The sequence below is a fragment of the Oryza sativa genome, chromosome 3 (genome assembly GCF_034140825.1).
Source record: "Oryza sativa Japonica Group chromosome 3, ASM3414082v1".
Taxonomy (NCBI): Eukaryota; Viridiplantae; Streptophyta; class Magnoliopsida; order Poales; family Poaceae; genus Oryza; species Oryza sativa.
Genome location: NC_089037.1, coordinates 34,694,216 through 34,709,017, shown reverse-complemented (window position 1 = coordinate 34,709,017; position 14,802 = coordinate 34,694,216). Strand labels below are relative to the sequence as shown.

The 14,802-nt window shown below is 43.0% G+C and overlaps 2 protein-coding genes across 2 annotated transcripts; both read right to left on the bottom strand.

The window, feature by feature from the left end:
* Nucleotides 1-1,373: 1,373 nt before the first annotated feature.
* On the bottom strand, nt 1,374-4,949 carry LOC4334507 (protein neprosin). Its single transcript, XM_015772832.3, has 7 exons — nt 4,471-4,949; nt 3,871-3,957; nt 3,535-3,780; nt 3,212-3,376; nt 2,962-3,015; nt 2,710-2,856; nt 1,374-2,019 (listed from the first exon to the last, which is right to left on the bottom strand). The coding sequence occupies exons 1-7, from the start codon at nt 4,624-4,626 to the stop codon at nt 1,642-1,644; spliced, it is 1,233 nt and encodes a 410-aa protein (XP_015628318.1). The 5' UTR covers nt 4,627-4,949; the 3' UTR covers nt 1,374-1,641.
* A 6,547-nt stretch (nt 4,950-11,496) lies between these two features.
* On the bottom strand, nt 11,497-14,342 carry LOC9270425 (uncharacterized). The gene is made up of 2 exons (XM_015773091.3): nt 13,768-14,342; nt 11,497-11,778 (listed from the first exon to the last, which is right to left on the bottom strand). The coding sequence occupies exon 1, from the start codon at nt 14,138-14,140 to the stop codon at nt 13,769-13,771; it is 372 nt and encodes a 123-aa protein (XP_015628577.1). The 5' UTR covers nt 14,141-14,342; the 3' UTR covers nt 11,497-11,778; nt 13,768.
* Between the last annotated feature and the right edge of the window lie 460 nt (nt 14,343-14,802).

Here is a 14,802-nt window from a genome sequence, read left to right as displayed (position 1 = left end):
ACACATCTCTACTTCCAGTGTTTCTTTTTCTTCAGAGAACAGACAACTGAGGGGGCCCCTCTCTCCCAAACACCCCCTCAGTGACCTCACCTATGATCAGGAGTACACCATCCTTCTGTTCAGGGAGGTTCAGAGCTTTCAAAATTCAACACAGATTCATCAGAGAAATATAGTACTACTGTACAATGCAAATGTTGATGATCCACATTTGTGTAGTTCTCTTCGAACCAAGTCAAAAGAAAACACATCAAAGAAGCAAAGGGACAACTACCATTGCCTACAGGATTTGAGCATTCATCACCAGTAGCCAACACCGAGTGCCTCATTAGTTATCCAAAAGCTTATTATAAGCCATAACAGCTTATTGAGATAAAAAAAAATGTATATACATATATGTTTTTAATGACTTAACTAATACTGAAAAAAAAAACTATGTTGAAAATATGTTAAAATCAACTTCAAAGTTAAGTTTAAAATTTGAATTTTAGCTTTGATTTTGTTTTTTTAGGCGCACCGATGAGGCTAAGCCCTTGTTTAGTTCCTAACTTTTTCTTCAAACTTCTAACTTTTCCATCACACCGAAACTTTTCTACTCACATAAACTTCCAACTTTTCCATCACATCGTTCTAATTTTAACCAAACTTCCAATTTTAACGTGAAAAAAAACACACCCTAAGATTCAGAAACAATTAAGGAGAAGAAGTTGGCCTGAGGAGTTATGGCACTGGCAAACATGGACCTAGTTTCAGAATGGCCCAAAATTTCAAGCATCTTCACATGACACATATACAAACTCCTGCATATACAAACATGCACATTTGAGTTGAGGCTGCTCTGCCCCCAAACTGTCTCTGAATCTGGTCCTGGCCTGTCAAACAGCATGGGTTCTCTTCCAACCCACCAAACTGGAGCATATACTATGAAACAAGGGCAAACAAACCAGACCTCTAGAAACACTCCTCAACCAATTTTGTTCATCTGCACATGACTGTTGATGGCATTAAGATGGTCAATGCAATGTACAGTACCTCTTACAAATCCTTCTTCATCTGCAATTGACAAAAATATACCTGACATTTATGCTCCCCATGAATACTAGTACTCACAATATTCAACATACTACTATTTAGGTCTGATGCTTTCATGGTTGGCAGAAGAGATAAATGGCACAACATTTTAGTTATTTTTTGTGCTTTTTATAGCCTACTACCAGATACTCCTCCATGGGAATGGCATACAAGTTGCTGAGTAACTGAATCCTACCAATTCCTCTTTCCTATACACCACTGACATTCAAAGGAGGTAAAGGTGACATGAGAAAAATAAAGCATGGCCCTCTGACCCTTTAGTTAAGCCCAAGAGAGAAGCTCCATAACCAGAAAGACAAGTGAATCTACCATATAGGAAAAAGGAGGTAGGCCATCACCACAACCACCACCAGATGCCATTGCTTCTCTTCAGAAGACTTGGCATTACAAAAAAGGAAGAAAGAAAGCTCAAGGCAGAGAGAGATTAGAAAGCAACACCGGGGACCCATTCACATGACACACACTATCTAGGGCTAAAAAACTGGAGCAGATGGTGTATTACACTTGAATGGTTAAACACTTGCTCAGGGTGTTCAGTTCAGTTTTCAGTTGTCATGGGCAGTTTGAGCTCCTTCCAGGGCCTCCATAGTAGAAGTATGTGCCCCAGTCGGCATTGTTACCGTTTTGCACGTCGTAGCAGTTCGATTGCTCAGTGAATGTGCCCACCCCCTTGGGGGCTTTCAGGTTGTTGGTGCTGTCCACCACCTGTATGTTCTTGAAGTAGCTTGACTTGCTGAACCCTTCCTCCGGGAAGTGACCGCTGCCCATCTGCGTCGACGTGTGCACGCCATCGAGCTGCGAGTTTACCACCTCCCCGCCCCACTCGATCATCGACGCGCTGTCGCCAAGGTAGGAGAATAGGAAGGATGGCCAATAGCCAAGAACATAATCCTTGCCAAACTGCATCCACCAGTTCCCCTCCTTTGGATCCTGCTCATATATATGTCCAGCAAATTTCATTAGAGCAATGCATTAGTGCATTACTAAAAAATCCAATGTACCAATATACAGATGTATTTAGACATTAAAACCAATATATCAATATACAGATGTATTTAGACATTAAAACCAATATATCAATATACAGATGTCTTCAATTATCAATATACAGATGTATTTAAGACATTTGCACCGACATATCTGGACTTCAGTACACAGGCATTGTGCCCATTTAGTACTACAATAGGATGCCTCGCATTCATGTTGTACTAAGCAAACTATGTTTGCACTCATTACTCGTGCTCAATGGAAATGAAAAACAGCTTGCTTTCTATCTTGCACTTTGCTCGGCACTTGCTTGCTTGCTGAGGTGAAAAGTAGCAATGGTTCTTTCTTTTGGAAAACAATGAAACTAGAGTAATCATTAAGGATAAGAAAGGCTGTTGAGGAAGAAAAAAAAAGTATTATGACCACACTACCACAGGGGCACAGGGTGAGGAGGAAACTATTTTCAAAGCCCAAAGGGTATCAGCCAAGGAGCACGAGTAAGAGCACAGCAGCAAGTGGGCAGAGAGATTCTCTGGCCTGCATGTTTTGTGACAACTCTGAACTTACTACTACTACTACTAAGCGGGGGCATGTGGTGAGTAACTGAATTTCTAGTTTAATTTTCTAGCTCACCTTCCAAATCATTATACTGATATCGTATTGGGAGCCAGAGTAGCTTGAGATGGGGAAGATGCTGGCTCCCATGGCGATCTCACTGTTTATCTGCACGAATCCTGCACACAATACGTTGTAGCACCCTGTTGCCTGGTATGCATCGCTCTGCAGAAACCCAGGTTTAAACACAACGAATTAGACATCAATACAAGCACATTTCACCAATTCTTCAGGCTTTAATTCATTCTGGAATGAACAAACAAAACTTACAGTCCAGTAAGTGAACAGCCTCGTGTTGTTGTCGCCGTAGAGGTCGGGGCTAACCTGAAGAAAATCAAAGGAAAACACAAAAGCAGATTCAGAGCTCGTGAGTGACACAGCACGCGGGGCATCGCGGCAGAAAGGGGGTATTGCAACCGCAAGAACGGTGCCGCATTTACTCGCCAATGCAAAAGCTCACGCATGAGATGAGATGAAATCATGAACATGAACATGAGATTAGTTTCTTTCGGATTGCTACCTGCCATCCAGCCTCGATGCTGTTGAGGTCCTCGCCGAAGGAGCCACCCAAGATCCAGAGCTGGGACAAGCTGAACTCGTTGGGCTGCTCGATCTTGGGCGCCCAGACATTGATGGTTGCCTTGGCGCCGTAGTACTTGTCGCCCTGGACGTACGCGATGGCATGCTGCAAAACAAAGAAAGATAAATTTTCACCCAGGCAAATCAGTAAATGAGCCATTGCTGGTACCCGCAGTGCAACAACAAACATTGCAAGCATGGAGGTCATAGCGCATCAATGGCGACCCCCTCTCATTCCTGGGTGAATATGTGATTGTGACGTACCTGGTGGCCGCCCTCGTTGAGCAGGTTGGGGTCGACGGACATGGGGTTGGGCGCCGGGTGCCGCTTCTTGCCGTAGCGGCGCATGGAGCTCGCCCGGAGCAGGTCGTCCCGCTTCGTACGCCGGATTGGGACGGTGTCCTCCGGGCACCTGCCGCCCTGGTGCCAGAGCTGGACCATGGGCTTCTCGCCGCCGCCGCCGCTCTTGGATTCGTCGTACAGGCCATCGGGATGGTAGTTCGGCCTCATCTGCGGAGAGCATGATGATGGTCACCGCCATTGTTGCGGAATCCAACGAATTGAGGTTTGTAGATGCCATTGTTGCAGCTGAAGGTTTACCTGGATGGTGTGGTTCTTGAGGAAGGGATGATCGAAAGCTGGCTGGTGTGAGATGTGCACGCAATCTATGATGTCCCCATCTGGGCTCTATTTGATTCCACAGTTCGAAAATGACACAAATCAGATGTGTTTGGTGGGGTAAGAATTGCCAGAGATAGCTGCTTGGGTATCCCTATGAAAACTTGCTAAATTTTGCACAAAGTTAAGCAAGATAGAAGAACTTGAGAAAAGAACAAGCACAAAGTGACAGCCAAAAGGAAAGTCACAAAATCTTTGCTGGTACAATTTTTTGCATATTTTTCACCCAATGTAGCCAAAAGGAAGGTAAAGGTTTTGAACGAATGGTAAAGAGAGAAAGTGAATTCCCCCAAGATCAACCACAAAGAGCCACAGAAAAGACATCTTCTCTTTTGAATCAGAATACCACCTTGCACTTTGAACGATTAGCCCAAGAGCAAACCTACCACCTTGCTCGTGCTTCCTCCCAAATCCTCTCCCCCCAAATGAAGCTACACACGCTTAACTTTGACCAGGACGACGAACCCATGATAGATACCAATTAAAAAAAAAGCAAATTCAAAATCTTCACACATGACGCACCTCGATGCTCTTCACCGCCGGCTTGTTGAGCCGCTTCAGGTGCCGGTGCGCCCTCCCCGCCGGAGACCTCGCCGCCGCCGCCGCGCACGACAGGCAGACCACCGCCACCACCACCACCAGCCACCCCACGCCGCCACCGCCGCGCGCGGTGGCCATGTGCGGCTCTCGCCTCCTCACGCCGCCACCGCTCCCTCCTCAAATCGCACTTCACTTCACACCCCCCCCCCCCCCTTCCTCTTCACCGACGAACTCACCTCGCCGCCGGTGACCGCGCCGCCGCAGCCCGAGGGCCGATTTGAGAAATTCGAAACAATGCGGGGGGTGCAGCAGCAGGAGCAGCAGCAGCAGTGGATGGGTGGGTGCTGGATTCTTGGGCGGCTCGTCGTCTTCCGCTACAGCAGCAGCAGCCACGAGGATCCAAGTGGGCAGTGAAGCGAAGACACACACACACACACACTCTCTCTATCTCTCTCTCTCTCAGCTTCATCAGCTTTCGCAGATTACGAGCTTTATTTTTGGGGCTTCTGGACTGGACCAAAATGCCCTCCATGATTCGCAAATTATTACGGGTACCGGGCATTCCACGCCAGGACCACGGGTAACGCCCACTGATTTGTGGGGTCCGAGGAAAGCCTTTCTCAAGAAATGGAGTAATAGCCGCTGTGTTAGTGAAAAAAAAAAAGAGTGAATTGTACTTTGGGCTATGTTTTATTGCGATAGTTTCACTTTGAACTACCCTGTATACAATCTTTTCACGTTGGACTAAATAATTTTACCTTTGTTGCATAATGGACCACCATAAATCTTTTCGCTAGTGATGTCTAGCGTCTCTTTCGACAAATGTATGGCATGCATATTGGTATGAAAGTTTACTGGCATGTCGTTAACAATTTGCTCGAAGTCATCGAAGAACTGAAGATATGTTTTGGGGTGGTTCATTGTGCAACAAAGGTAAAGTTACCTAGTCCAACGTGAAAAGATTGGACAAATGGTAGTCCAAAGTGAAAATTTTGGCAATAAAATATGGCCCAAAGTGAAATTAACTCAAAAAATAATGTACTCCGTTCCAATGCTAAATTATACTACAGCTATTTCTAACTTAGTATACCTTGTTTTAAAATAAAATTATTTCTTTATCTGTTCTCTTTTTTTTAATCAATCACAATCATTTTCTCATTCATTTATTTACCTACTTTCTCTTCGATCATTTTTTATATACTTTTTAATAGCCGTGTCCAACTAAAAATATACTTAAATTCTGTTGTGATTCTCTAATCATTTTTATCTACTTTATTAATACATGTGTCTACCTAGAAAATACTTACATTCTCAAACCGAGGAAATATGTTGTTTTGCGATATAAAATCCAACACTATCTATATTAGTGAGTGATACTTTAAAGATTATACTATCTATATCTTTAGTGACCACCAAATTTTTACAAAATATATTGGGGCTCAAGAAAACCACTTCCCACGATAAGGTATAAATATTAGTTTGTTTTTTGAACTTACCAATTAATCGAGTGGTTTCATGTATCAGACAACATCGAGTGGTGGCCGTCAATATTTGAAACCTTCATATTCGTTTCGCAATCCGGCTTAAATTTGAATAAATGGAAATGTTGTTGTGAAGAAAATAGGTAGTTAGACATAATTTTTGTAATAAATATAAATGTTGTTGTGAAGAAAATGGGCAGTTGACTGTAATGTCGCACAATGATAATAAGAGTTAAACATTAGAAAAGTCCACACCATCAACATGACAACATGCATTAAATGTATTAATTATACTAAGATTATCCATAATATGCACTGGCATAAGATTAATTAATCTAAGTCAATGAGACTTTTTTTTCCTTCGGACTTCATGCCAGACGATCTATAGCTAGCATGATCTAGCTTTGACTATTACAGTTCGTCGTAGTGCTTCCTAGATTTTCTGTCATAGCTGACTCTCACCATCTCAAATCCGTAATACGTTTGTCTTTCACAGTTTGTTCCTAGATGTTTATGCACGCATTGCACGGTGGTTCAAACGGCTAAACCCGACTTCTTCCTCCTCTTGGGGGGCAAAACCCTGGGTATGGTTGGTAATTTTCTTTATTCGGGCCACTCACGTGGGCCCCCACCAACCTGCCCACTGTGCCGCGGCCGGGCCCCCGTTCCGTTTCCCCCAACACGGCCCCACCCCCCACCCGCGGCCCGGCACGTGGGAGCAGCCGGCACTCGTGCCACCGCCCCACCCGCTGACCAGTGGGTCCCATCTTACGTGGTGGGACCGGACGCGTGAGCTTTTCGCTTCTCTCTCTCTCTCGCACGCGCGACGCGAGCGGCGGTCGCAGCATTGGATCCCGGCGGGGGGCGCACGCGTGCCTCCGTGCACCGGCTAACGAAAGTTTTAAGGAAAGTGATTAGGCAGTGCTTAAGGTACGGTGAGCTTTGGAAAAGGGGACCCTGCAAAGTGCACACCATGCTTACAGTACTGATATATTACAGTTAAGTCATTTTGTTTAACGGTAGTACTACGAGTAGTAGGTAAGTACAGTACTGATATTGCAGTTAAGTCGTTTTTATCATTACCCGCATGCGAAGACATGCTAATACGTATTAATGGTGTCGAGCTAGTATACTAGTATACTCTAGTTTTTAATGACATTCGTCAGGTCTACGCAAGAGAAGTAACTCAACTGTCCCGTCTTCAGATACTCCTTCCGTCCAAAAAAAAAAGACAATTTCATGCCTAACGTTTGACCGTCCGTCTTTCAAATTATAAAAAAAAATAAAAAGACAAATCACGCATAAAATATTAATCATGTTTTATCATCTAACAATAATGAAAATACGAATTATAAAAAAATTTCATATAAGACGGGCCGTTAAAGTTGGACACGAAAATCCAGGGTTTGTCTTTTTTTTATGACGGAGGAGGTATGTTCAAATAGACCCCACACAAATACACTATACGGTATACCTGGATAAGATAGTAGTAGGAGTACATTATAAAAGGAACATTGTAAAATGGCTGGTGAAATGAAGACCGAAATGTTAACCTATCCTATAAAAAAAAAGTAACGATCACCGGTATGACACGTTTAGCAGCAAAAAGCAGGTACAGTTCTACGTATAAAACTAACCGCGACCGTGCACTCATCACTCCGTTTTTTAACCCGGCCTTTGCTCCAGAATGTTTTTCACGCTAGTAACACTAATCAGAGGAGGGTGAGGACTAAACGTGGAGGGTTAAAAAGATAAACATCGTCTGGTAACAACCTGACAACAGTAATAATAGTGCTTGCACAGTCGCCCTGCCTGCCACGATGGCTGGTTGTCGAAGCAGTAACAACAGCACATCACATGCATTGGTCAATCCAGACCCTGCTAATGCTACGACCGTTGACCGGTCTCGTCTTGACCGGATCTTACAGCATCGGACCTCTTGGTAAACGGGTAAAAAACCTAGAAATACAGCAGCAGTAACATGCTAAACAGATGGATACAAAATTTATTTAGTATCGGAGTAGTATTACGTGCGGTCCATACTGGCCCCACCTGTCAGTAGGCCCTTTGCATTAGGACAGGCTTTGGATGTTTTCAGTTTGGTCCGTAGTAGTTGAAATTTTTTTCACCGGCTCAGAAGACAGTCATAATAATTCGAGGCACACCTATACAAATAATGAGCTCAAATAGACACTAATAGATTTTACTTCATCCACAAGCTGAATCGCCCGCGAATATAAAAGCATATAACCACGTCAGAGAAGGAGGAATCCATCTCTCTTCTACTGGCTTTTCTTGCACAAGCACTTGAAGTTGAAGGGCACCTTTATGTACAATTTCCAAACTACAAAGAATTGAAGCAAGGCTACCAAAAGCCAGTGATTCTATACAAATGGTCACTTCCCAACAAGCGGTGCAAGAATCGAATCATTATCCAACATAGCTAGCTCAACAACGCACTGAGGATGTGCAAAAATGCAGCTTGTGTACTAGCAACACACACGCACCAAGATGGATACGAACAATTATACGTGGATACATGCATGGGGGCTGATCGGTTAGCATCAGGGCATGGGGGACAAAGTACAAAGCAGGCTACAAGTTGGGGATAAGGAAACCCATTACACGTCAGCTTTAGCCTTGGACACAGGAATGCATACCAGGTAAGAACAGTAGAGGAGTCATGGGCACAATCACAATTCAAAGCCGTTATATCACATGGTTCGCTGTTTCTCTCAGTGAGCCACCCTGGCAGGTTTGTCCAGTTATGATAAAGAGGCTAAACAGATAAACACACAGGGCATCATTTTCAGTCTCCGTATGAACAATTGTTTAATGTCATAAACTCCTGAAGCAGATTTTTAATATAGGGTCGCAACTCACAAGTGACATGCTTGATCGGTTGATCCTAGGAGCTAGGACTCCATAAAGGTACTATATATATTTTGAGATGTTGAGCAAATAGTCACATTGTAACAGCTGCTATTTAAGTGCTACTGCTAACCAGCTAAAATTAGCCTGTATTGACAGAGATGGATTACGTACTAATAACTCTAAAGTTCCAATCAGTGTCATTACATACATTTATTCAGGGATTGCCCCCATCCTAATCACTCTCCATCAGCTATCATTCTTGAAAAAACAAATCACCTACCAAGATACTCCCTCCGTTTTTTAATAGATGACGCCATTGACTTTTTCTCACATGTTTGACCATTCGTCTTATTTAAAAAATTTACGTAATTATAATTTATTTTGTTATAGGTTGTTTTATCACTCATAGTACTTTAAGTGTGATTTATATCTTATACATTTGCATAAAATTTTTAAATAAGACGAATGGTCAAACATGTGAGAAAAAGTCAACAACGTCATCTATTAAAAAACGGAGGTAGTAACATGCATGGGTCTGCGACTCTAAATTCAATCTACGCAAGCTTAAAAGGACATTACTCAACAGCAACATTCAAGGGGTCATTTTCTTAGACAAAAGGGTAATTTACATCCAACGGGACTGCGTGCATGGTCTTTGGGCTGTAAGCTCATTTATTTGAGTGCTTTCCTGCTGTGTGTGGTTGAGCTGCCAAATCAGTTGCCTCACCAAACGATAGCATGTGCCTTTACCAGGCATCAGGCATATGAACGGTGATTCGTGCTGGACATGGCCCTCTCTAGTTTGTACCGCAATTCCATGAATGGTTCTTAAACTTTACTTGCTTAACTAAGGCATGATTTTCCTGTACCACAAAACTACAACACAACGTGGTACAGTGTGTTCCAACTTCCAAGCCCGATACTTAAATCTGACTGTGAATAGGTTTCAAGTAATTGGGTTTCAGTTCTAGAAAGATCTCATGCTGCAATATGCCACCAGACGAGTTCAATGAAAGCTTAATTAAGCAACTAATGCCAGGCAATCTACCTATTTGTAACAGAAGATTCCCAGACCCTAGTTCCACTTAGCAGTACTTTTCAGCCTTCAAACAGAGAGCAGAAAGAGACTTTCAGTGCATCATAAATCGTAACAGTATAAAAGACCCAAGGCCAGAACGGCATAGTTTCTATTGGGCAGGCATATCGCTTGCCCGTGAAGCAATTAGTTGCCTAGGAGACTACCAACCAAGCTTATTTATCAGTACTCCTCTAGGTTCCAAAGTTGAGATTAATGGCTATCGTCCAGTGTCTACAGGACAGAAAGAGCAGAGACACGCAATAATAGAGCCATGGCTAAAAAAGCTTGTGTTACTATGGTAGCACCATTTGCCTTTCCATGATAAGCAGAGGGCCAGAGGACCCTACGTGTTCACGGTTCATGAGGCCACTGACATGTGCGAGGTTGGTCACACTTCAACACTTGCAATGAGGGCCTGTTTCTTCTCCCAGTCTATTTAATCAGCTAACGAGGTATTTGAACGCTACATTTCAACTCTAGCAAACAATTTATTAGAATTAAATGATTACGGACATGCTCAATTCTATGAAAAATTTGATATAATCAACCTAAATCATGGATATCGTATAAGATAACGGATAAGTGGAAAGGCAATCTTTGGTCACATAGGAAATGGATGCTTTCTAGTTAGGCAGTGAGCAATTTACACAAATAGTGAGTAGATTGAAACAGAACGATATAAACAAGCTACCTCATACACTTCATTATAGAGTTGGAAACAAACATACCTTCATGGAATATAGCATTTTATATCTCTTGCCTCTTCAAAGCTTGAACCGAGAGAAAAAGAGGATATCCAGAGGCAGTAAAGCTGGAAAAGGGAGGTGACATAAGATCTTCAGTTACCTTGATAGGTGATCACAATAAACAGGATGAACCATTTTCACTGTAACATAACAGAAGCACAAATCACATGCAATGAATCAGAGATGTGCTCACATGCGATGAATCAGATATGTGCTCTCACTCCCTCCCTCTCTCTGCTGCACCACCTTGCCCAAAGCCCTTATAATATTTCTTGACTTGGGAAATGCAATTCCACAAACTAAATAAGTCGCTAAGCAGACACAAAAAAATTGATGACTACACATATAGTTGCCAAAATGCAATGCTGAATCATTACAGAATTAGTGCTTCTGACTAAAATCCACTTCACAGACAGAAGCACAAACAAAAGTTTTCTGTAATCAAAGATTCTCCTTGTCTTCACAACAATGTTCAATTCCTGAACAAAAAAAATATGACCTATTTTCTTTCTTTAAGACTATATTAATCGTTTTATTACCAACATTTATGGCAACCTATTTTAGTATAGGAAGAATGGAACATTACCTTTACTCAAAAACCGACATGGTACAGAGCACAGCTGTAATCCGTCAGACAGCAAAAGTAATCCATCAGACAGCAAAAGATGACAAGATGATAGATCCATTTCCTTGTTCTGTCCTGTCCTTATAGAGAGAAAGATGTGCTAAATACCAGTGTACTCACAACGAAGATGGGCGCTTCACAATGCTGTGTCATCATTCATCAAGTATAATACATAACATATTTTCAACAAAGAAAACAGCCATCTTCAATCAATATCTGGAATTGCATTTCAACTTTTAAATACAGTGTGTGGCGTTCATCAGCACTACCCAGTGATGAGTTCCACAATAAAACAATGCAATCATAAAAATAGAGCTTCTAACCTATGGAACTATTATCAATGAACAACCTCAGAACGTGTTAGGTTCTGAGTGCTAGATGCAAGGGCGAATGATTTTGCATCAGGTACAGAATGCAAGTATGCATTCAATCTTTGCACCTGAAAGCCCAAAAGTTGCCTCCCACAGAGCCTTATTCCTAAGCAACCTGAAATAGACGAAAATTAGAGATGATGGGGGATCAACAAAACAACTCAAGTTTTAAATCCAGAAGAGGTCCTAAGAAATGAACCACAATTCTTAAGCCTCAAACATGCACGCCTGCTTTGTGAGGGTGACGGAAAACATATTAAAAGATCAATGTGCACTGAAATATGGAAGTTGTAAGTTGTAAATCTCTTCACTTGGTTACTTTATTTCCCATGCAAAAAAGAATGGTTTTAGCACATTACTTTCACTAAAAAATGATGCATTCTAGTTGAGCTACAGCTTGACTTTAACTGCGCACAAAATAGTCCCAAAATATATAGTTCTATACCATCTTTTAGAAGCTAGAAAACTGTCAAGGTTGAGTAGAAAAATCTACTCAAGAAATATACCCAAATGGCCAAATGAAGCAAGCACAATATATATTCTAAAAGTTCAAAACAAATTATGAATACAGTCAAACTGCACGAACTAATGTTGCATTTTTCTTCAGGAGTGGCCAGAGATCCATCTAGCTTGTTTTGCATGACTGAATGAGCGCATTCAACAAAAGGATTTTATTCCAGAAGCATACTTCCTCCCTGAGCATGGAATTAGGCCCATCAACCAATTTAAGAAAACGGCACATCTAATGTTTCCAGCAGATTGACCATACAAGGCACCACCCATCATCACAATGAAGGTGGAAACAGCAAGCAATTATGCAGATGCAGACAGAAGTTTGAGAACTATGTCCTTCTCATCATCATCTTATAGCTATCAAACTGCTGTCAGCCAGAATGTTGAACACTATCAGGTTAACCTTTCAAGTCTGTCAGGGCCAACTGTCATTGATTGCACAGGAATGAGGCATACGCAAATAACTGTATCCACTACTTTCTAGTTTCTATAGATGCCAACATAGATTGAATAATACCACAACAATAGGCTAAAGTAAAACACGGTATGCAATCTTATGCAAGTTCACGGAACAGACAGTCTAACAACCTTATATCAGATTTCTAATAAGTCAACATGGTACAAATCAATTGAGTGTGCATAGTGTTATAGAATCACTCTCTCCACTTAAAGTAGTGAGGTTGGATGGAAAATTATTTTAAAAAAGAAAATATTAACTCAAAAAAGGTAATTAAATTCTAGGTTCATTCTGATGTTATCAATGGTTCGGGTCTCATTTAACTATATTAGCTGACTAATTTGACTAAACTACACCTAACTGCATCTGTAGAAGATGGTAAATACCGATCGAACAATGAAAATGCACACTAATCCAACCAAATATCAGCAGAATTTCAGCACATGATGACCTACTGACCTACGTGAGATATCTCCTCCAGACATATTGAGGATTAGCATCATATAAATAAATTTCAGCGGCTTACAAGTTATACTGTCTAGTAAGCAGGTCCCCATAACTGAGTCATCACATCACATGTTTGAACTTTAAATTTTACTGTGGTTTGTTCAAGTGGGCGACCTAACGAATGCCCAATGAGTTCGGGTAGTTAGACTACTGATCCTGAATTTGCAAAAAATTTCACAATTTGACCCTTTTGCAAAAACTATTTTACAAATGAACCGTCAGCAAAACTTATTTCAAAAATAACCCTTGGCGCTGAACTTAGACACCTCAGCGCCAAATAGCGTGACGCTAAATATGCATTGGCATGCTGACTTAGTCTCCCATCCGCGGTGGCACGGCATTCAGCGCCAGTTGACATGGCGCTGAAGTGTCTAAGTTCAGCGCCAGGTGATTTGGTGCTGACCAAAAGAGTCATTTTTGAAATAAGTTTTGGCAGCGGTTCATTTGTAAAAAAAGTTTTTGCAAAGGGACAAATTGTGAAAATTTCAGCTGAATTTGTGTCATTTGTCACTAGAGCTACATATTATCCAGAGTTCCACAATTCACAATTCCTTTCCACACGCTAGGATTGCTAGACTATGAACAAATGGATACGAAATCAAAGGCGGTAAGTGACCAGCCGCGAACCTCAATCGAAGTGAAGATGAACAATCTCCCCGTCCTCGATGTCGCTGTCGTCATCGTCATCCGACGAGGACGAGGAGGAGGAAGGGAAAGGGGAGTACATAGGTTCGACTTCGACGAACTCCTGAGGCGGGAGGAGGAGGAGGCGGCGCGGGTGGCCTTGCAGGCGAGGGGAGAGGAGGCGGGGCATGGCTTGGACGGGGACGAAGGGGATGCAGAGGAACGCGGCGAGGCGGGCGAGGAGGTGGAGCGGCGCGCAGCAGAGCAGCCCGAGGACCTGGTCGGCGGGGAGCGTCTCCGGGTTGCACGCCACGCGCTGCCACGCCGCCGCCGACGCCCGCGCCACCGCCACCGCCCACCCCGGCCGCACCGCCATTAACACGATGCCCCAAAATCCAAAATCCGAATTCCCCTCCTCCTAGGATGAACCTAGGGGTGTCGTGACGAGGAAGGCACGAGCGCGCGAGCGCGCGTGGGGCCTCGCCGGCCGCCGGGCCGCCGCGAGGATCTCGCCGGCGGGGCTCGGATTCGGCCGCGGCGGCGGTTTTCCGTCGTTGGATCGATCGATCACGGTGGCTGGGTTGGCGTGGCGAGGTAGCCAACTTTATCTACTCGGATGCGCACGTGGACTAGGGGGGAGGTTGACTCGACGGCCGACGGCGACGGGTGGACCCCACATGTCGGTGGGATATTCCTTCTTCCGGGCGGAACGCTCGGATCTCCGCGATGGCTCTGCGGAGAAAATATCTTTCATTCCATTTTTTACGGGAATTTTGTGAAAATTAAACTATTTCCTGCAAAATATCTGTAAAATCCTTGCGTTAGTAAAGGAGTCCTAAAGCATTCTAGCTGAGATTACTGCATAATGAACCCTAGCTAATATTAGGGAGTAATTGGTAATTGAAATTGGTTTAAACCATGTGCTACTTGTCACTGCGCTATTAAGTACATCTCAAGAGCACCTATATATCCATATTCAAATCTTGAAGTTGTTTTTTTCCTTTTAATAGGAGTAGAAGGGCATGTTTGGATTGCTAT